A 23,899-nucleotide genomic window follows, 5' to 3' on the forward strand; every position below is an offset into this window, starting at 1 on the left:
CTATAAAACTATTGATACAGGTATGGTCTTTTCACACAATACTTCACCTAAGTGTACCTTAAACCTTGTTTGGGACTTAAAGAATATGTATTTTACTGAAACACTTTACTTAAATAGTCTTTTGACCATAATGAAGGGAAAAAAAAGCAAAAGTGGTGATAAGTGAAGCAAATGCTTGCATGATTCTATCATAACTTTTATTGAAAAAAAGAAATACTCTAGGAGTTACAGATGAAAACTAGCTCAAATCCAAAGTGAGAGAGCTCCAGATCCCTGCTCCAGATTTTTAAGTGGTCAGAGAGGTCAGAGCTCACACTTCTATGCCTGGGATTATCATAGGTCCATATCCTGCAGGGCTGTTGTGATATAACCACAGCATCAGGGCTGCTGTTGTGATATAACCACAGCATCAGGGCTGCTGTTGTGATATAACCACAGCATCAGGGCTGCTGTTGTGATATAACCACAGCATCAGGGCTGTGAACCTTCAGAAAAGATTGTCATGAACATCACTAAGTACTGCTAATGCAAGTTTAAAAGCTCACTACTATGGCAGAATGATAGAAAAAATACTTATTAAAAAAATAAATGCTTACTAGATAATCTCTAACAAAGCTGTAAGAGTCTACAGTAGAAGTGTAAAACACCTCAACATTTACTTAAAAGGCAGACTTTTAATGTACAAGGCAAGCCCAATCGGATGGACACATCTATTTCAATTTTCTAACCTATTTTCATTGTTACTATGCAAAAACCACATGCAAAGTGGTGGTGTTTTCCCAAATGGAATGGCTACAGCCACTTAGATTCACAGCCTGTGACCCCTGAGGATGCTCGGGGCAGTCACTGGGACTTTAACCACAATTACAGACCAGTTCCTGTAGGAACACTCTCTGAAGTCAACGGGAAACTGAAGAACCCCACAGTCCTCAGAGTGACAGTGTAAAGCGTTCTGTGGCTGTTCCTGCCACTGAATAAACTTCATTGCTATAAAAAAACTGGACTAAGCTAAGACTACACAGGAGATCTTATTCTTCCAAAGCTTCACCTTTATTACCCTGCACTCTTTAAAAACGGGAGAAGGAAGACAGAGGAAACATTACCCTTCCTAAACTGAGAGTCCAGCTGATTGATTGTCATAGTTACTGCTGCAATACAGGTTTTGACTCACAAAGAATACTCGAGAATTGGTAACAGCAAAGTCCCAAAACTTTTATGTCTTTCACTATTTCAGAAATTTGCCCCAATTCCAGTGGTCTCGCACTTGAAAAACAAATGTTCTGAGTTATTCAAAGTGCTTGCCATCAGAGCAAATGTATTAATTAATCATGTCACAGTTCCAGTTACACTCTGAGCAAAGGCGAGTGGCTTGTCATCAAATACTAGGAAACAAATCCCAAGTCAAAGAGAAAATTCACTACAGGAGAGCTGAATGTCTGCAACAGTCTCTTATTCTTTTGCTACCAAGAAATGGTTCTAGGTAGCCTTGATACCAAGGTTTTTACTGAAAATCATGTAACTAAGCACACAGCACACATTGTAGTATGGGACCAAATGATTCCACTGACTTTTATGACTTTAGGTGACTTACTACCACCAGCTTTTACAACGAGCTTAACCACTTACCTACTAATTCCTTCACGGATATCACTGACAGCTGCCAACAGTTTCTGCAGACCTAAGAAAGCTTCTTCAAACGAAGACTTTGCAGTCACAGTTACTGTGTTGGGGTCCAACTTTTGGAAAATTTCAATACTAATATTAAAAAGAAACAGAGAGAGAGCAAACAGCAGTTAATAAAAATCCTCAAAATTCGGAGAAACACGCTACTGTATGCATTGTGTTTTATTATTAAAAAATCAAAGGTCAAATGTAAATTTATGCTAAAACCATGTTATCTAAAATAGTCTTAGAATAAATGGTAGAAGGACCATGCCTTACAATTGTACTTTTCTGTTTAAAATTTTCCCTGGCAACTGTATTCTGTGATAGCATTTTACCTTTAACTTAAATAGATTTATCATGAAACTTCACTTGAGAATGAAATAGTCTCTTCATGCATGACCTGAGTACACCTAAGCACACTTCTCTTACAAGAGAGCTGTTAGATTAAAGAAGCTTTTCATCAATTTTCCAAGCAGCTTCACATTCCAGATTTACTGGAACGGGCTTGACACCATCCCTGCAATGGTCACGTCAGGAAGATGAGCTGCAGTGCACTCAAAGAATTATCCCCACAGATGCCAGGTAAGTAGGATTTTCTTCACATGAGCAAGAAGAGTGTGAAATGAGCTTTGATTCTAAAATTTTATCCTCTTTTCACAGTACAGCACTTCATAGGTGGCAGGGGTTGCAGTTTGGTTGCATTTTCACTAGAAAGTGGTATATTTGAAAGAGTTTTTCCTCAATGCCTATATGAAACCCCCAAGTTCACCATTACTATCCCAGTACAAGAACACACTGAGAATGTTCTCTGGTGTGTATCCTCAGCTGACCTGAGCACCACACCAAGCCAGCTCCTAACCAGCTCCAATTCAGATTACCCTGCACTGGTGTAAAGCTGGTGCAGCTCTGTAGTACATTCAAATGTCAGTGTAGAAGTGGCATTGGTAGAGTTATTGTCACTGTTTATTAGGCAAGCCCTTAACAGACCACAAAAAATGGAGTTCCTTTGTGCTTGACATAACTCAGAGTCCTTCCCTGGAAAAGATTTCAAATTAAGACTACAAAAAGAAAACACAGTATCTATTCAGATTTTGTGACAGCATCCAAAAATATGGCATCTCAGTGATTTCTCAAGCAGATTTTTTTCAAAAATAACCAAAATAAAAACAATGGTAAAACGGATAAAGGGGGGTTTCATTTCCTGCAATTTTGAGTTTGTATGACAAGGAAATTTGTCACTAGATTCTGCATTTGGATTTTAAAGAGAGAAGGATTTTCCTTACCAAGAAAATTTATTAAATTTCAAATTGATTAAAGTTTTTTTTAAAAAGTAAACAATTTTGCAAAAGCTAGTATACCTCCACAGGATTTGGAAAGAAAACAACCACATGAAAACTTAGAGCTTGAATGCCTCTTTTTTTATGGATAACGATGAGATTTCCACGAATGTCTGACATTTGTGGCTTTTGCAGGGTTTTAAACACCATTCTGTGAGGCAACTTATTTCAGCCAGTGTCCACAAAAAGAGCAGCAGACTGGAGAGTCACTGACTGCATCCACACAACAATTTGCATGCTCCTAACTTCTTTGTGTGACAAACTGTGTGATTTTTTTTTTTTTTTGCAATTTTAATTAATTACTAATAGCATCTTCTCTAAAAGAGAAAAAAAATTTCTAAATTTCTAAAAATTTCACAATTTCTAAAGTGCATTTGTTTGAGAATTATGTAAGGTTCTATAGAAGTTCAGAACTTCTTTAGCATACCATACCTGTACAAGTTTATTGTATTCCATACACCTTCAAGGACTGACCAGATTTCCTGGTGCCTGTTTTCTTGAGCCACATGAAAGCTTGGATGTAACTTTTTGTCTTCAGAGTTTTGCAGATTTGGTGTCGTTGCTTCCATTTTTTCACATACAGCATTTTCTGAAAGAACCATGATGTCTTCTGATAAATCCTGCTCACTGTCTGACCTCACCTTATAAAACAGTTTAGCAAACAAATAATGAGTGTATTTGGTTCCTAACTTAAAAAACTTGAACACTTCTACTTTTTTTTAAAGTAATGCTCAAAAAAGCAAGGCAGATCTCTTCTAGTCATAACCATCTTCCTTATAGTCTCTCTATCTGAACCATCTCTCACTCTTTCACCAAGTCTTTCTTCTACACATACATATATATTGATATTTCTACAGACAGAATCACAGAATCATTAAGGTTGGAAAAGACCTCTAAGATCATTCAGTCTAACAGTCAACCCAACACCAGTTTGCCCACTAAACCATGTCCCTGAGTGCTACATCTACATGTTTCTTGAATATCTCCAGGGATGGGGACTCCATTGTTTCCCTGGACAGCCTGTTCCAGTGCTTGACAACCCTTTGGGTGAATAAATTTTTCCTCATATCCAACCTAAACCTCTCCTGGCACATCGTGAGATGGTTTCCTCTTGTCCTGTTGCTTCTTACCTGTAAGAAGAGACCGACCTCCACCTCTCTCCACTCTCCTTTCAGGGACTTGGGCAGAGCCACAAGGTCTCCCCTCAGCCTCCTTTTCTCCAGGCTCAACAACCCCAGTTCCCTCAGCCGGGAACTCAGCACACCTGTGCTCCAGACCCTTCCCCAGCTCCGTTGCCCTTCTCTGGACACGCTCCAGCACCTCCATGTCCTTCTTGGAGTCAGGGGCCCAACACTCAACCCAGCACTCGAGGTGCAGCCTCACCAATGCCCAGTCTAGAGGTGAGAGAACTTCCCTGCTCCTGCTGGCCACACTAGTGCTGATCCAGGCCAGGATGCTGTTGGCCTCCTTGGTCACCTGGGCACTCTGCTGACTCATGTTCATCTGGCTGGTGACCAACACCCCTAGATTCTTTTCCACTGGGCTGCTCTCCAGCCATCAGGAAGTGGAAGCAAAGGGAAGCCCTATGCCAAACCTTCCCAGGCATGGTGAGCTGGTACAAACGAGAACGAACTGCTTCTTCCTCTTACTCCCTATCCCACAACTGGTGGCACATTTTCCTCTGCAACAGCACAAAGTCTTCACCTACTCATTTGGTGAACTGCTTCAGAAAATTTGTCCAGGTTAAACTGAAACTCATCTGGCACAAACTAATCTGTACAAGGGCAGTTCTTTGTGAAGTCAAACACCTGCAGGCCAAGGACAGCAGGAAACAAGTGTTCAGACAGAAAGCCCACTTCTTACAGCAGCACCCTTCACAGAACTGCAGACAAGGGCTGCAATACACACAGAGGTTACACCACAGCAGACAATCAAGGCACTCCAGATCATCCTTCCTCTCCTTGACCACCTTCTTCCTTTCCCCTTCAGCTTTCTCCAAAACTGAGAACAACTTTTTGTAGATATTCTGACCTGTATTCTCTCCAATATATATTAATATTGCAGGTCATCCATGGTCATTATGCCAAGACATATGGAACTAACAGTAACCACAAACCAAGACACTGATATTTCTTCCACAGCAACTCAGAGATGAGCTGGAAGTAAAGACATACTTCTCAGAACACAAAAGACGTCACAACACCCCTCTTAACCATCACAAAGCACATGATACAAGCTAGTCCTTTCTTCAAGTGTAGAACCAGAGACAATGAGAGCTGAAATCACGTGCCTAGGAATAGTAATATTTGAACAACATCAGAAGTAGAAACAAGAATTTTAACTTTAATCTGAATCTTTAAAGCCCTTTTCCATCAGCTACAAATGCAAGAGAAAATGAAGACATTTTTCCTGAAAGCAGTTAAATCATGTATTTCAATCACCCTGGTGATACTAAGACATGTATATTAGGACAAAAAAACCCCCTACCAAGCATATATATAAAGGCACATATTTGTTACACAAAAATACAAGTTAAATTTGAGGTCTATTAATTTTGAAAACACTCCAGCAACAACATTTCCTGCAGTAATTTGTTGAAATTAGGGGAATAATTTAGAAATATAAGTCAGGTTTGTAATTTGAACATGGAATAAATGTCAAGATGATGTTAGGTGAGCAAACACTGAAGCTCCACTTACCTCTGTAAGTGTTTGGTATAGTTTATTCACCTCAGCATAAGCCTGGGGAAGTACACCATTATAGTCTGACCTTGAGCTGAAAGCATGGAGTAATTTTTTGGATTCCTGGAGCAAGATACGCATTGTTGAGGAGTCAACTGGTTTATCTGATATTTAGACATTAATATGGGAAATAGAAAAAAAAAGTATTAGATGTTAGGACCTATCAGGAGGCAAATTTAATACTCAAATATCAAGTCTTCCAAATTTATCCCAGGATCTAGCAAGAGGATCAACTGCTGTATCTAAAATAATTCTGAACAGCAATATCCCAAAAGAAGTATATCTGTTAAAATTAAATTCTTGTGGACATCTTCAAATTTAAATACACCTTAAATGAAAGGTGTTTTTGGTTTTTTTGGGTGATTTTTTTTTGAAAGCAACCCTCCCTGCCCTCACCTACTACATTAAGCAGTCTTTACTCCTCCGTAACTTCTCTGGCAAATGCAGATCATTTGGCCAGACATAATATGGTGGCAAAGGAGGGAGAAAGATTATTTGCTTCTTAAAAATAGTTCAGAGACTTTGGTGACCATTAATATCTATCATTAAAATGTTTTTCCCCCGATTTTTGTAGGTACACAGAGATGTGTGAAATAAATTCTTACATGTTTGATAGTGTCTATACATTTGCTTTTACTGTCTTTGTATGAAAAGCAGAAAAAAAGCCAGCAGAATATTGAGTTAAAAAAAAAAAAGAAAAGAAAGAAACATTTCAGACATCATTTTCATTATTTTTGCAGGTGATATTTAGACCACCTGGGACCAGAGCCTGGACAGACTTGATCCTGGCACAAGCTTCCTTTTTTTCTTTCTTTTTTTACTTTTTAAATGTAATTCATAGCTCATCAATTTCAGTTCAGTTCTGGCTTTAAGGCTACAAAAACAGTGCTGGGATTTTACCACCCATCCAGGGAATAAATTGTGGATAAATACAAGAGCAGATAAGACTCTGCAAGGTATGGCTCCATTTGGATAACCTTAAATTGAAAAGAAAAGCAGAAGAGGATGGAAAACATACTATTTAAACATACAGAGTATGTCCCTTTCCAAAGTATCTACTTCTGTAACTACTAAAACCAGAACAGTGAGGTTTCTGACAAGTTTACAATTAACATTCTGAGATCCTTACCTGTACAAAGGTGTTGATAGAGACATTCAATGGTGGAAATTAAACTCCTTGGCACAACATAACCAAAAACAGCCACCCAGTGTTTTCTATAACACTTCAGCAGGTTTGCTAATGTCCACGGTGGCTTCATATACAGTATCTGAAAGATAATATGTTATAAATTCAAAGGTTGATCTTCATATAGACATATTCCTATACATTTCACAGCTGCTCTCTTCTCTGATAATGTTATGATTTGTGCTTGCTGAAGTAGAATTTCAATGATTCTGCAAAAATAAGGCATTTTGCCTCTGATTTAACAAGTTTATCTATTGGAAATTATTTGATCCAGCAGCATCACGGGTTAAACAGTGATGCTCATGTAGAAGCATTCAATGTACAATAATTCTCATTATTTTTGGTTCCCCTTTCCCCAAACACTCCAACTACTTGAGTTATCTCTTAAAGTCATTTAATATGTTCCTTGTGTACAAAATCTCCAGCAACAGTAAATATGCCTTTGATTTTCTAGTATTGTTAAAAAAGTAAACTGTGTAGAGCTGGGACCATATACACATGAATATATCCATATTGCAATAAAATCACACTTTATTACTATCAAGTGAAACCAGAGTTTGAAAAGATGTTACAGGAATTAATTAAGTTAATCAGAAGTGCCTAAAAGCTTAACAGCTAATTAAAGCTCTATCTTGTGGAACAACAGCCATCCCTTCCAGATAACTTTTTTTCTAAAGCCACAGAGGCTTATCTGCAATAAATTTAAACTTCTAACTAAACCCTACCAGCTATCTAAACCAAAGCATAGATAATTTGAAAGTGCCTTGTACATGAGTATTTACTTCTGTTAACAACACTTTTGAAAGACTGTTTGGAGGTTCTTGTTAACACCCTTGTAATTCTGTGTCTGCGTTGTAACCAATTTAGCTGTGAACAATTTTATCCACATGGTATCTAAAAAACATCTGTTCTGATGGGGAAGAAGTGTTTGCAACAACAGTGTCTCAATACTATCTAAAAGGTGATGGAGAAATTTCTTGAAGGACATATTTACAACGCAGTGATTTAACCACACTAGAAAAGCCAAAATAGAAATTTAACACAACTAATAAAAAGAGTTCTGAACATTCACACTGAACAGCCAGCACCTCCCTTACTGTATTATTAAAATACTGCAGTATTTTAATGGTTATTACTATTACTGGTCAAGCAGAATAATCTTGGTATAAAATGAAGTAGTAAAACTGAACACCGAACTGTTCACTGTCAGTGAACTGCTATGTTAGTGAACTCTATGACTTAGCAGAGGTATTCATAGCATTAAAATACCAAGGACAATTAAACCTCTGAATACTTGAGCTATCAAGCAAAATGACATAAGAAACCACCTCCATCCATAGGTTTCCAAATGCAATTTTCATTTCAGTCTCCAAAATACAGGATAAAGCTTCTCCTAAGTTCTTTTCAAGGTCTGGAAGTATATTTGGGAATTGCGCAGTAAGACTAGCATCACCTCCTTCTGTTTTCTCAAATTCTGTATCTGTCAAACCAACGATAATAAAAGGTACTTATTGCAACTGTTTCTATACCTAATTTATGTTGACAGTACACAAATAACTTGTCCCATAAATAAAGACAGACTGCACTTCATATTTATGTTATAAAGCAGATGGGCTACATCTAATTAGGTTTCAAATACTCTTAGTTATACCCACTTGCACTATGAGTATTTTTAATTATGAGTTACTAACCAAGAAGATTAATTTCCCCAGAGCATTATTCATTTGTGTTCTTACTACACAATTCTTTTTTCCTTAAATAACTTAGATAACCCAGTGGGGTTATCAGCAATATAAGAAGATTACTTCCTAATACTGTAACCCCTATTTGTACCTTTAGAAAAATGAACAAGCAACCCAAAAATCAAGTTCCACTGTTTGGGTTGCAGGTAAAGGCATTAATAAAACAAAACTGTAGGAAGTGATCTTAGCATTTGGAATTTTACAACTACTAAGAATAGGACCCAACCTGGCTCAACTGGAAAAACCTCTTTTTGGTCCTAAAATGTTCAGGACACCTTTTAAATGGCTATAAAGACAGGAAATTCATGCTGTGTTTTTTCTATAAAACAAAAATGTGTCATATTTGAATTTCCTAGAATAAGAGAGAGATGTTTTAAAAAAAGCCTCAAACTTTCAGAAAATCATTTACCTTTCAAAACAAAAAATCTGCCCAAAACAAAAAGCATTCCTAAGGATTCAAAGTATATGAAAACTGAAGTTATAGTAGGAATTATTCTCCCTCTCCTACACTGATTATTATGTCCCAAAAACCACCAAAACAAACTTACCACATTTGGACTGCTGCAGCTCAGCACAGTTCTGCTGCCTGTTTACATTCAGATTCTGTAGAGCTGTGACCAAATCAGCTTTGCAGAATGCCTTGACCTCACTCACAATGGCTTTATTGCATAAATTTTTATCATCCCTAAGAGAAGAGAATTAATTTTTTACATAAACCTAGCATTACTGCATAGTAAGTCATAAAAGCAACACACTGAGAAAATTATCTTTGGTAAGCTTATTTTGTGAGGTTCATTATAGACAAAGTTTTCTTTCTCAAGCAGCTAGAAGCAGTTCAAAAAAATTAAACCAGAAAATTAACTAAAGCATTTATTCCAAAAAAAATCTAGGAACATACTGAAAAATGTTTCAGGCTCTAGGTTTGCTTTAAGAAAAAACCAGCTATAAATACTGCAGCAATAATGCCTAGTTACTATGATCTTAGAATGCAAACAAGGCAATAATAGAAGTATTTTATTCGATTGCTGCAATAAATCCTCATTTTCTACACCTTTTTTGCTGTGCTACTGGCCAAATCATTGTCTCAAATGCCACCCAGAGGTGTACACTGCTCCAGTGAAACTGCTATAAGGATGCAGTACAAAGCTGGATCCTAGTACTTTCTCAAAAACTCCCATTGCTTATAGTGATAAAGGGTAATGGGATTTTCAGATGAAAAGCACTTCTGAAGTCACCTCCTGTTCTTTACCCAGAAACCTAAAGTAATTATCAATACTGTGACTGAAATAGCATTTTTGGCAGCAACCCAACCCACACGTGCCAACTTACACAAACCAACTGATGCCCAATGTCTTAACCCCCCTACTGAAACCAGGCAGGAATGGTTCTAGCAAAGACCAAAGCAGCTGTTTACAGTTACGTGTCAGGGAATATCAGCCCTTTGAAAGCCAGCTTCATGTGACTTGTATACAACTGAGAATCAATACTCAGAAGCTGGTCGTTATCCTCACAAAACAAGAACAGAGGCAAGCCTATCTCCACCTTCCCTCTTTCTATGATTAACCCTCAAGGCCTATCATCCTCCCCAAACCAGAAGCAAACCTAGCTCCATCTTCCCTCTTTCTCAAATTAATCCCTGCTAATCTTTATCACTGTTCCCAATCAGATGAGAAGAAACAAAGTCTCTAACTGGATCTTGATCATTAATACAAATATTTTTTCCTTTTTTTCTAAGTCTAGAAACATTTTTAATGAGAAATCAGAATAAAATCCAAGAAAGCTCTGCTTTAAAAAGTTTTAAAACTGAACATTGAGTAGACTTAACTCTACTTCAGGCCTCAAGCACACGAAGGTGATAAAGTCTACCATCTTTGTGTTTTATTACAACCTTCTGCTCTAGCTTTTACGAGGGTGACTGTTCAAAAAGCTTATTTCAGAAGTAGCTCTTCATTTTAATATATGACTTGAAAATGTTGTATTTGGCATGAGACTACCTTACACCTCATAAGAGACCTAAAGCCACAGAGGAACTCACGTGCAAAGTATGACAACAGCTTGAGGAAAGAGGTTCTGATACTGCAGACAACATTGTAAAACACGATCGTCATTGTTCTCGTCACTCAGGCCATCTGCAAATTAAATGTAGACAGTGCTGACATGTTCAGAAGTAACTCAACATAAGAAATACTTCAATGTAGTCGTGGTACTGTTTTTAAATTTAATACTCCCCAAACAAGGACAGAGAAGTGTAATCTAAGCACAAATAGGAGCTTTGAATTTTTAGGTATAACTCCACTCAAAAACACTACGGTTTTGTCAGAAAATGTCAAGTGAGCCACATGGAAATTTGAGTACATTAGATTTTGTGATGATCAAGTCAAAAGCAAAAGCACACAATATATCCTTAGCTCACAGGTGAAAGTGACTAGATTAATTTTCATCAAGTATCCCCAACAGATGTAGCTAAAAGTGAGAATCAATCAATAACAGTGAATAAAGCACTAATCTGAATAAGGTATTTGCATCCTATAGCCTTGGATATGCTCTGAATGCTGCTGTAAACTATTAGCTAATTTAATTAGCAAGCTGCAGAGTGAAGACTGTATTAACCACAAGGATTAAGTACCCAAAACAAATCGATTGCACATATATTACATATTTTTTGAGAAGCAAGCTGCATGGATTGCCCCCACAATTTTGAGTCTTGGTTTTTGAGACACATGTAGATGAACTGGACTGCGGGGATAGCTTTATCTCGAACATGCTGCAACATTTTCCCTTTCTTCAAGTTGTCCAACTCTTGTAGAACCACCCAGGGAATTATTAATGCAAGTCTGCCAACCCCTGGAAGGAAAAAACAAACAAAACCAAACAAAACAAAGATATTTTGAAAAGTCACACAAACTACTACAGTTAGCTTTTATTTCAAACATCATATTTACGTAAGCTTACTATTTTTTTGCCAGTAGTTTTCATTTTCCATGCTCAAGAGTATCTAGCATTAAAAAATGAACAACTGAAAAAGGCCAAGTTCCCTCTTTCTCATCTAACCTCAAACTGGCACTACATTGGTTACATGTAAAAATGACAATATTAGGCAAACAAAAAGAAGACACAATTTAATCAACAGAATACTTTGATAACAGTGTCTAGCAATATGATAAAAAACCATTTGCAGCAATTATCATCTTGTCACACACTCAGTGTAAGATGTTAAAGCAAGGTGACTGCAGCTGAAATAACAGGCTGAAAATACCTAAACGACCACAACAGTCACTGTGACAAAACAATCATCAAATAAAAAGAGCAATGCTTTGTGCTAATTGCCAACCAGCATTCCTAAGCCAGGAACAGGAAGCATGGATATTAGACCATGGCTTTATTTGTATGCAAGTATGGTCTGAACTTTAAAATTATTATATATTAAACACATGGCAAATCAGAAATTTAATGATTGTTCTGTTGGTCCACCCACAACAAATACTTCAAGTGTTTTCTTTCCCATTCACACTGTAAGAATACAACTTTGAAAAAAGCACATTAATATCCATCTGCTTTGTAATAAATAGGTCAGAAATCAGCAACCTCCCAAACATAATGGGTCTGGTGCAGGACCAGAAATTGGAAGCAGAAATATTCTAAAAAAAGGCATCCCAGTGTACACAATGAAACATCATTCCTAAAACAGCAAAGAGAAATACAGTCTGACACGCTCTTGAAAATTACTAAGGCCCTTATTATTTTCCAGGTGGCTGGAATAAGTGAATTCATTAGCTGAATGTATTAAAGCACCCTAAGTATCGGATAGATGCCAAATGTGTTTGCTAAGAACTGACACACACAACCCTAATCCTGCTAACATTTAATCACTAAAAGGTTCCCAACATATTAAAGGCAAACATAAAAGCCAGGGTGTGCAATCTGAATTCCTGAGAAATTGCTCACACATCTTGTGAATTCTGTGAGCTTTATTTACCCCGACAGAAATAACGCACTGACTGACTGCTTGTTAGATTTTAAATGGTTTTAGATTTCTATTAAAAAAATGCTAAAAAGAGAACAGAAAACATCATTACCATGAGTAATGGATTAAATGCTTAGAAGTATGTTATTAGAATAGGTAAGACTTATTCACCTCTAAGAATTCATGCACATTCCTGAGAATGTTGACCATGATTCCTGTAGCTATGAGTATAGTAGGTTCTACTTTCACAGCTGAACTTTCTCCCAGAAGCAGTGTACTTGGGTTCACAGGACCAGCCTCTCAAGTACGTCCCTTCTGCCTCTATATAAAACCTGCTGCCATTTTAAGGAGCCCAGGTTTGTTTTTCTTCACAAAGCCTGAAGTTCTTACAACATCTGTTTTTTCTTAAAATGTCTTACTGTTCATCATGTATTCACATACCTGGTATATCCTCAGATTTCAGCGATCTGACAAACTCAAGGTGACTAATCATTATATTTGTGTCAATCACCACTAATATGTTTAGACCAGAAGTAAAAGCCTCTGGGGGGAAAAAAGAAAAAAAAAAAAAACAAAAAGAAAAAACAGTTGTGAAAAAATCAGTTGTGTGGTCTCCAGTCAGACCATTAACCAACTGTAATGACTAGCTGCCAGTAGATGCCAAAACCCATCAAATTATGACATACCAGTGGAAATACTTAAATCCTGTTCTGGAAGATCTATTTCCATACTTGTAAGTTCTCCACAAGTCTGTACTACAGACAGCGCCATCCTCTTTTGAACACGAGCAACGTGCAAATCTTCAACTATCTGCATCTACCATGAAAAAAATTTGCATGTGTGAAATCAATTTTAAGTAATCACTTATGAATTGTTGTGAAAAATAAACTTGTACATTAATGCTGTTGTGTTAAAACTGAATAAAAAAATGAAGCATGAAAAATTTTGAGTTGGTACAGCAAATGTAAAGCTATCAGCACCTTCTGCACATCCTCCACTATAAGAAGCCCACAAAAGAAATCCAAAATATAGCCTAGAAGGAAGATTTGTTTATGACCTTTCTACCTGGTGCTCAAAAACGTTGTTACATTTTTTGCTACACAGACTGCAAATTTCCTGGCAAGCATTTCTTTAAAAAATATGTCTCTTTTCTAACTTCAAAGTCAGAGGATGGAAAATGAGATAGCTAGAGTATGCAAGCAACTATGAAGGCCTCCTACGTTGCAGAGAATAATGGAAAGGCAATCCTTCTCTCTCAGAAAGTTCCTGATCAGCAGTACTTTAGCCTAAAGTTTGATTCGAATTTGAAAAAAAGCACTCCATTCTTTGAAGTGTAGATCATAAGCCAACAATGGAAAATACTAGGAAAGGTCACAGAATTTTCCATCTACACCACCTCAGCACCATGAGTTTTTAATACAACTTAGAAGTGTTAAATTAAAGCATTACTAACCTCTTGGTCTGTTTCTGGGTTCTGACTGTCTTGAAGGGATGGAAAGACTTCAAGGTTCTGTAGGAAGAATTAAAAAAAACCCATACCAACAACACAAAATACCAAGGAAGACTGAAGAACAAGTGATCCCCACCCATGTCAAGAGTTTCAGAATAAAACTCTTCAGTGTTAAACAAATACATCACTAACCTTTTGGACAGATTTCATGTCCTCACCACCTTGGTAGGAGTCAGATGTGGACGGGACCTCAAAATTCTAGAAACAAGTAGGAATGGAAGTAACACATGTATCAGTCTTTTAGAGAACACTGAATATTCCCAAGTGAATCAAATTAGGAACATAAAATATATTTTCACAGAATCACAGAATGGTGGGGGTTGGAAGGGACCTCAGGAGATCATCCAGTCCAACCCCCCTGCCAAAGCAGGTTCCCTAACACAGGTTGCACACCAGGTTGCACAGGAAAGTGTCCAGGTGGGTTTGAACATCTCCAGAGATGGAGACTCCACACCCTCTCTGGGCAGCCTGTCCCAGGGCTCCGGCACCCCCACAGGAAAGAAGTTTTTCCTGAAGTTTGTCTGGAACTTCTGGTGTCCCAGTTTGTGCCCATTGCCCCTTGTCCTGTCACTGGGCACCACCAAGAAGAGCCCGGCCCCATCCATTTGGCCCCCACACTTCAGGTATTTATAGACATTGATCAGATTTTCTATCCATGATGAAGCATCTACAGTATAATTTCAAAAAGGCTTAGAAGGATGGCTTTTTATAAAAAATAAATCGAGTGGTTTACACAGTCAGCCTATTTTTCCAGTCTCTTGTGGGTTTGTGACTATGTTATTCTTGCTCTGGACTTCCCAGTACACGAATTTAATGGAGTGAATTGATCAAAGGGTCATAAAGATGATTACAGGACTGGGACATGTCATACAAGAGGCTGAAAGAGCTGGGACTGTCTGGCCTGGAGAAAAGAAGGGGAAGTCTTATCAATGTTTATAAATATCTGATGGGAGAGTGTAAAGAAGTTGGAACCAAACTCCTAGCAGTGCCCAGTGCCAGAACAAAAGGCAACCGGCACAAACACAGGAAATTCCATCTGAACACTAAAACCCTACTTTCTTTTACAGTGAAGGTGCTTGAATGGGCTGTCCAGAGAGGTCGTGGAGTCTCCATTCTTCAAGATATTCAAAACCTGACTGGACACAGTCCTGAGCAACCTGCTCAAGCTGTCTACTTGAGCAAGGGAGCTGGACTAGATGATCTCCAGAGGTGCCTTCCAACCTCAAAGATTCCATGATTCTGTATGTAATCACTATCTGCATAGACACAAAATGATCACCCTACTGCAACATGAACTGAAATATCAAGAAACACTAGGCATGTTAAATCAGAACAACAACAAAAAAACAGTAACCAGGATCAAGACAAAGCTGAGGCACAGAGCCAGACACAAGCTAGAACTCAGAAACAAACCAATCACAGCCAAATGTGAAGTTCTGCAGGAAATGTACAAATTTAGTCCTTGATCACAGAATTACCTAGATTGGAAAACAAGTTCTCCTGGTATCAGTTTGCCAGCAATGAGCACCTGTTTGGCAGGGGGTAGTTCAATGATTCAGTTCATTAATTAAAAAATGATACAATCAAGACAGCTCAAAAAAGTTTCTGTTGACTTATACCTAAATTGAAGTATTCCACATCCCCAGCAGCAAAGTCAAGCTATGAAAGCGTATGTGCAGACACAGTCCTAATATGAAAGACCTTTATTCTTCTAGTTTGTTTAACCACTTAGCAGAGCAGAGAAACATTTTAATATGGTTTACACTGGGATCAGAGAAATCCATCTGGTTAGCAATGAAATCCTGCTTGAAATCTGCCAATATAAAAACTGCCTGCCATTCAGAAACTCACCTGAAACATCTACCTGCAGAATACAAAGAACTGAGTTCTCATTACCTGCTTAAAACACGATGCTGTGGCTTCAAAATCCCTTTCCTCAGTCCCTGAATTACCAGTAGCTTGATCAGAGTCAGCACCTTGTTTTTTCCATTTACAAGACCCCCATCGTTGTGGTGTTTCAGGTGAATAGCGTGACGGTGTACGCTTATTTACATGCCATTTTTTCTCAGAAAACTCCTTATTTTCTTCCTCATAGTCTTCCTCCCAAGTCCTAGATAATGCATCTGCTTTCTTAGTGGAAGGCCTGCTGTCACGCACAGTCCCTGCAGAGGTGTCAGATGGCTTCTTTGGAATTCTGACATCTTCACTCCGTTTTTTTGATCCACCCGCCTTTTTATGCTGCACACGTGAATCGGACGCAGGTGACTTCAGCTTTTCCAACATAGTTTGTTCCGCTTTTGACTTTAGTTTGCAGAGTTCAGCTTTCTCTGCCTTTTTCTTCAGTGCCTTGTCCCTCTGAACGGCAAAGCTATGCCAGAGTCTTTTTCCTTCTGTTCCATCAAAACGACTTTTGTTTTCGCTTTCCCCGCTACTCGTCACTACATCAGGAACGCGTGTACTCTTTCCACGTTTAATTTCTTTGGCTTTAAATTGGATAACTATTTTCTTTTTCTTTTCAGTTTGGATCAAAGAATTGTCTGTGGTTTTGCTTCTATATGGAGATTTTCCTTGGGATCTTCCATCAGTGCCATGAGGAATATTAGAACTTCGGTCTTGCTTCTTCTCTTGCCCATCTTTCTCCAGTTTGAATCTATAGAAGCATTAGAAGAAAAGTAATGTAATTTAGCTCAGTTAATGTGAAGGAACAATAACAAAACAAACAAGTTTGCACTTGATTCAGGCAGTTAAAGCCAAGCATTTACAAGTACCAGGTTGGTATGTTCTTAAATATGAACTTGCAGCAACATCTGTCCTTTAAAAGAGCTTGATACAGCATTTTTAATATTTACATTTTTCCTGGCTATACAGCTATTTTAGCTTACAAAATCAAGAATAAACTTTTTCTGCTCACAGTTTATTGGTTTGAGAGATGCCCTATAAAGTCTAGTTTCATCTTATCACACAGATAAGTTTAAACAACAGTTTAATGATGTATGAGGTGTGTCACCCTAAAATTCGAGACTGAGGTTCAGCTTGGTCACACAGTGCCAAACACCACACAGTTATTAAACAGTGCAGGAGAAACAGACTGGAGAACTTGGAAAAGGAATGATTGATGGGAATATAGCAACATTCTACAGAAATAATGAATGATATGGAAACCAAATAGGAAACTTCCTGATAAAAGTAGAGAAAATAATAAATTTATCACACACTAGGTTTAAAATATCCAAAGAAAGTTTGTACCGTCCTCTGTAATAGTGGTGTCAAAAATGTTGGGGAGGGAAAGGCCATTTGACAAACTCATGTAGGACAGGTCACTTACACTGATTGGCATCAGACTTCTGACTCCTGAAAACCTTTACTGCTTCTCAGAAGCTGGAAGGTTGTACAACCAGAAAAATAACGCACTTATCTTGTTCCACATACTGCTTCCTCGGCAAGTCCTACTGGCCACTGTCAGGGATAGGAACTGGACAGAGTTTTGGCACCAACAGAGTTACTGGTTTATGGTTATATCATACTGCACTAACAAACAGTGCTTAACAGCATGTATACACCCAGCTAAACATCCTACGACTTCCAACTCCGGCTGAACAGAGAAACTGCAACGAGATTCTGCCACGATTAAGAAACAATCCCAAGCTTTTCCATCTCAGGATTCACGAGAACATTCTCACTTTATATGAAGTAGTTTTCAAACACTATTTACATTCGTTACACTCAAGGTGAATGGTTGTTTTATTTGTCTTGGAACCAATTACTTCAAGCATCAGGAGAAATCAATGATTTCAGGACTACAGGAATCTATTAAAGGTACTTAAGTTCACTGCAGAACTATTCTCCAGACTTCATTGGAGCCTTTTTTTGCTAACAAAATGTGTAACATGCAGTACAGACCAACAAGGTAGTGCTCAAGACAAAAAAAATTGATCTTTTTATGACAGCAGAGTTGGATGGATATAATTCCTACCTTATTTGAAGTGCAGTAGCATATATTAGTTAAAAAAAGAATTCTGAACCCTGTCTTCTCAAGTATCCCAAACTGCACAGCTTAGACAGGATCCACTCATTAATGCAACGCTAACATTTCATCAGTTAAAATATCATATTTTATTTGGTGAATAAGTCAAACAAAATTCATTAATTCAGCATTAAAAATAAAACACTAGTTTTTAAGTAGTTTTAATGACAGAGCAAGAATTTACCTCTGAAATTCTGTCTCTCCCTTCATAGCATGGTTGTAAGATCTTGTGTCTTCAGAGTTCTAAAAGAAGAAAAAAAAAATCCAAGGGCTTATATAGGAAACTGCAGTTAAAAACAACCCTTCATAAGATGGAACAAGCTGTTATTTCATACTAGATCCACTATGATTTTTATAAGTTAACATTGAAAAATGCAGCCACATAATTTGCTATAACTCAGTATTTAGATTTTGTTGTTCTTGTATTTAAGAACAACACATGGGGAAAAATTGGCTAAGGCACACAGTCCTGGGTTATAAATCGAGAAAGCTCAACTAATTGAAACACACGAATCCTGTATGTGTTTGTGTACTCTACAAGTGTATCAGTATGTAAAATATACATTTTTGTATATTTAGAAGAATTCTCAGGGAAAATAAAGTTACTTGAAGCCTGCTTCCAGCTACCCCCCAGATATGGCCAAAGAGGATATGTCTACGGGTGGTTTTTGTGCAGCAGAGATGTGTTATTAATTCTCATCGGATTTACTAATTAGGTGGAACAGCGTGAAGCCACAGTTACATAGGACGTATGCGACACTCTTAACTGGGTGTCCTTATTTTTAACAGTAAAGACAGTCCCCAAACAAAGAACTTGAACAGTCTGTGTTTAGAAAGCATTTACATCACTCCTTGTATATCTATACTGCAAGCTGTGTCACGTTCATGTTGTGGAATAACTGCAAGGTGCCTTTGATCAGGTCAGAACAGAAAGCAGTTTATTATTGCAGCTATGGGAAAGAACAGAGAGCAGCAAAACAACAGACCCTGCTGATATGAACTCTGCCCAGTGAAGCACTTCATTCTTATATACTTTTGGGTTATATGACTCAGTTTTCCCCAAACTACAGCAGGGTGTAGGAAATTTCAACAGAGAATGGTAACCTATGGGTTACTTCAGATAAGGAAGCTCCAGACAGTAAAACCTTTTACAAATAATTCACTCCTTCAATAACTGGGTCTTGCTGACTCGGTCAGGCCATTAGGTCACTGCTGCAAAGATTTTTCCTAACTAAAGAGGTCTCCAAAGGCCTCTGAGGCCTTAGCTGTTTTACTGCCACATTAGAAAGCACTTCATTAAAAAATAAAAGGGTTGCAGAAACCAGCAAAGTCCTAAGGAATTAAGGAAATGTTGAGATCTTCTACCTGTGGTTGGTTCTAGAGTTGTAACAGCAGCAAAACCAATAAACTTGTAACTTAGGAAGCTGTTAAAGGCTGCTGCCTCTGCGAATCATATCGATACAGCTTGCTGCAGGAAGACACGTTCAACTCACATGATTATAATCAAAGTGTTTTATTGGTTTATTAACAACTCAATTAACTGGTAATTGGTGAACTACACACTCAGGATCAATACAATTAAAAAAAGTATAATAGCAGACAATAACAAAATGATACCAGATCAGATGATTTATATGCCAAGGCCTGGGAAACCAGCCTGAGCCAATAGTTGACCTCTAGCCAGACTCCGTAAGATCTTCCTTGCCATAATATTTGCAGTGCAACAGCAATCAGCAACTTTTTAGCAGCCATCAGCAAATGCAATAATATTTATAATCAGTCCTTTGGTTAGGACTGAAATAGATGGTGAAACCAGAGAGATATCAGTTGAGAAGCATGTGGTAAAGACCACAAGAATAGAAATGCTCCCTTGGGTTCCTCCCTGAGCCCTGGCCAGGCTTTGAGTGGAATCCAATGTAGAGGATGATGTGCCAGATGTTTCCACACAAATTAAAATACAAGTCATCATCCTGACTTGCTGAAGTTAGTAACTGAGTACTATAAAGCTAGACCCTCGTGCAGTGACACTTTGGTAGCCTCCCCTGGGAGTCAACTTCCCAGTTGCAGGGAGAGGTTCTCCAAATCCTCGCTGCACCGGCGACTGCGGGTCTGGATGATGGTAAATAGGGTAGCTGGGGATGTATCTTTCTTAATCACTAACTTTATGTAGTAATAATTAGATGCATTGACTAACTTTGTGTTGTTGCTTAGCAATATGCTTAGCTTATTCTGTTACTTTCTGTATTATTCCCTTTTCGTATTAGCTCAAAATAACCAGTAAAATAAGCTTACTCTTTTGGTTGGTACCAGTGTCCTTTCTGTTAAACCCCATCAACTGGCAAAACATTGGGCAAAAAGACTTGGTCCCAGGAAGTTTTAATCTCACACCTACGTGACACACTGTGGCACACACACTCATGCTGTAGAAGACATGGGGGCTCCAGCCACATGTGCAGCTGTACCACTTCCTACAATCTGAGAATGAACATGCTGGTGAGAAAGGCCCCCTGTTAAAAAATACTAGTTGTTTAGCTTAAATATATTTTAAATAGAATTAATTTACATTTTAAATAGGATTAATTTTCATCTTAAATAGAATTATTTTACATTTTAAATAGAATTAATGGCTCTGTGCAATTTAATGTACTGTGTGTTAGCATAACTTGGCATGAGTAGTTAGATTTAATGAAGCCTTAGGTTGCTAGTTGTGAACTTCCACCTAGAAAAGTTGAACTTATCTTGAACTGTTGCTTAGTTAGGTGAAGGAAGGCCCTAAAACCAGTGCAAATTGGAAGATAAAGAGGCTGTGATTGTCAGCAGAAGCTGTAACCTGTTCAGATAAGAAAGAACACCAAGGGCAGCTCACCTGGAGACAGAGAAGGAATCCAATAAGGAATCCAAAGAAGAGCCCAGACCAGAAATTGCCATTGGACCAAGAGGTGCATGCAAGGCTCATCAACAGCACGTGAAGAACGGGCACAGAGACTGTAAGGGGATAAATCCCCAGGGATCCCTTTGTTCCAGACACCCAGCTTGAGCTGCTCCTACTGCTGTACCACTCAATTAAACCATTTATTTTCCCAAATCTGGTGTTTGAAACTCTACTGTGGGAACCCTGGGGCAAAGAAATTTCTTTAACAGTCCCACGAGGTCACACACACACCCCCAGGGTGTGGGACCCTACGGGATGCCCCCCTCGCCCTGTACTGTCACCCCACCAGCTGGAATGCAGGTTCCTGACAGTGTCTGGCAGTGACAGAGCTCTAACAGGGGAGGTGGAGGTCATGACAGTGGTGAGACAACTTCTAGCAGCATCAAGCTCAGTTTGACTGCTGCTCTGTTATTGTTTTCTCTCTTCAAGGCCTATTCTTCCAGAACCGCGAGATTCCATGATGTTTTTAGTACTCCTTTTCAACCTATCTCCTTTTCTCAACAATCTCTTGATAATTCCCTGATTTTCACTTAATTTGGTCATCTTAAGCAAACTTTCTTATTGTTACTTTCCTCTTAGCATTACCAGTTTGGGGTAAATGTCCTCTTGGAGCAGACTGGCTCAGGTGTTCCATTTAGAGTCCCACACCTATCACATCACCTGGTGTTACCCAGGCCAGGTTACCAAGAAGCAGCTGTGCCAACTCCTCCAGCCAGCTCCACCTGAAGCTGTTCTAATTCACACTGTGACAAACGTCCTTTCACTCATATTTACACAGAAGTAAATGCCAAACTGCTAAAAGCCAACAGGCAGCAAATTTTCTGTAATCTGTGGTCATGCTTACACCACACTTAAATTTTAAAAAGCCCCAAGCCCCCACACAGTCATGCCTAAATGACTCCTTAAATGGCTTACTCCCAGCTGTACGAGCTGAAGATTCCCGTTATCCATACTGTGATCACACTGAAGAAACACTCTCTACTATTCAGAAGTTTCCTTATCTTTTTGCAATTAGTAGTTTGGGGGTCTCACTGCTGCTTGTGCTGGTCAATGATGACAGATAGCAATATTTAATGCTGGTTCAAACAGATTGAAATCATGCAACAGTTAAAACTCTGTATTCTTCAAATTGGTATAGGCATTAGCAATGGCAATACAGCTACAGAATGATGTTTTAAGCCAAGTTTTGACCCTTTCTCTTATAGAACTAAACAAAAACACCCCTACACCTTAGGATAAGTTAATGTCAAAAGACAAATTGAATAAAAATAAAGAATTCAGGAGAAAAAAGTAGTTTTAGCAAAAAAAAAAAAGGGCTTTGAACATTTTCTATATGAGCAAAAGGCTTCTAACATGTACAACTCAGTTTATAAGGACTTCATATCACACTCATTTACAAACACTTCCAAACATTTTTTGAGACATTTATGACAAAAGAGTTAAAAGCTCTCTTATTTCATATATACCTTACCAAATCCAAGGGAAAAAAATCTAACAAACTTAAATGTGGATTTATTAAACTACTTATTTAGTGGACATGTATCACACTACTGTCAGGAAATAACTTCTCAGAAGGGGATACAAACAAGAAAAGAAGAATAGGAGGGTACATACAATCATGACCCAAAAGATTATCACCCCTGTAGCACCTGCATTTTATAAGAGATTTGGTGAAAGCTTATTCACTGGATACAAACATGTACCAGAGTAATCTAAAAATTCTGGTCACTGATTTAGGTCTCAGTAGTTAGAAGGAAATATTTGAGACTTGCTTGCTAAAATGCTGTGAAGTATAATTTGTGATTAATCAGAAAATTAAGATATATGACCCAATATAAAGAACAATTCAGGAAAACAGGAGTGGTTTCGGGAACAGCTTTAAGCTCAACTTTCCTCAACCAGGAAGATATACTAAAATAAAGAAATCTCTTATTTTCTGATACCCACACTACTTACAGTCTCTGGAGAAAAACAAGAAGGTAATTATCCGGCTAGAACTTGCAGTTATCTGACCAATTCAACCCTCCTGCTGTTCTTAATGACCCTACATTTAAATTTGATTCATCTTTCTATCACAAGACTGCTAAACAATTCATGCTTTTGAATGGGGAGAAGGCTTGAATTAAAATAATGCTCATAGTAATAATACAGCTGTTCTTACTTTGTCATCCCGGCCATCCAAACAGTCTTCCTTTCCAGTTAATTTCTTCAATTTCTTTTTAGACATCTTCAAATCCTAAGAAAAACAGTATTGCCATTATTATTTGTTTCAAGTTTTTATTTCCAGTTGGTATTAAAAAAAAATAAAATTAACTGCATGGGGAAAAATTACTCTAATTCTTTTGGTTTGTTTTTTTTTCATTACAGAGCCACAGCAGATTTCAACAAGTTAATTATTCTCATCTCACTACTAGATGCCCCCTCCCTGGAAGTGTTGAAGGCCAGGTTGGATAAGGCTTTGAGCAACCTGGTCTAGTGGAAGGTGTCCCTGCTGCTGGCAGGGGGGTTGGGACTGGATGAGCTTTATGGTCCCTTCCAACCCAAACCAGTCTGTGAATCTCAGATACTAAGAAAACTCCCCTGAAAAGGAAAAAAAAAAAAAAGCCAACAAAAAACCAAACCAAAAGGATGGCAATTACTTTAGCATCTGCTCCAAAGACATATTTTGTACCAGCAAACATACCCGACTAATAGAGACAAGCATCTTCTAACGTTTAGTCATCCAACCATCAAGTTTTAAAGCAGTTCCAACTACATAACTCTCGCCTTAGGGCCCCTCACCCTTCCCCTGCGGTGGG

The 23,899-nt window shown here is 38.1% G+C and overlaps 1 protein-coding gene across 1 annotated transcript; it reads right to left on the minus strand.

Moving 5' to 3' along the window:
- Positions 1-1,067: 1,067 nt before the first annotated feature.
- On the minus strand, positions 1,068-23,328 carry LOC104522547 (SWT1 RNA endoribonuclease homolog). Its single transcript, XM_010164876.1, has 16 exons — positions 23,263-23,328; positions 18,354-18,412; positions 16,042-16,795; positions 14,278-14,343; positions 14,089-14,145; positions 13,322-13,451; positions 13,077-13,178; positions 11,327-11,515; positions 10,707-10,800; positions 9,220-9,356; positions 8,258-8,409; positions 6,873-7,011; positions 5,702-5,847; positions 3,435-3,643; positions 1,631-1,755; positions 1,068-1,108 (listed from the first exon to the last, which is right to left on the minus strand). The coding sequence occupies exons 1-16, from the start codon at positions 23,326-23,328 to the stop codon at positions 1,068-1,070; spliced, it is 2,466 nt and encodes an 821-aa protein (XP_010163178.1).
- Positions 23,329-23,899: the final 571 nt, after the last annotated feature.

Source organism: Antrostomus carolinensis, unplaced genomic scaffold (genome assembly GCF_000700745.2).
Source record: "Antrostomus carolinensis isolate BGI_N321 unplaced genomic scaffold, ASM70074v2 scaffold7313, whole genome shotgun sequence".
In the NCBI taxonomy this organism is placed as follows: Eukaryota; Metazoa; Chordata; class Aves; order Caprimulgiformes; family Caprimulgidae; genus Antrostomus; species Antrostomus carolinensis.

What these genes read in the sequence shown, in the direction of transcription:
- LOC104522547 (XM_010164876.1), bottom strand. Translation starts at nt 23,328, where the DNA reads ATGTCTAAAAAGAAATTGAAGAAATTAACTGGAAAGGAAGACTGTTTG. An exon ending in ACATGAAATCTGTCCAAAAG is followed by an intron (nt 14,146 to 14,277) that starts GTTAGTGATGTA and finishes TTCTTCCTACAG; the next exon opens with AACCTTGAAGTCTTTCCATC. An exon ending in GCTTGCTTCTCAAAAAATAT is followed by an intron (nt 10,801 to 11,326) that starts GTAATATATGTG and finishes TTTAATTTGCAG; the next exon opens with ATGGCCTGAGTGACGAGAAC.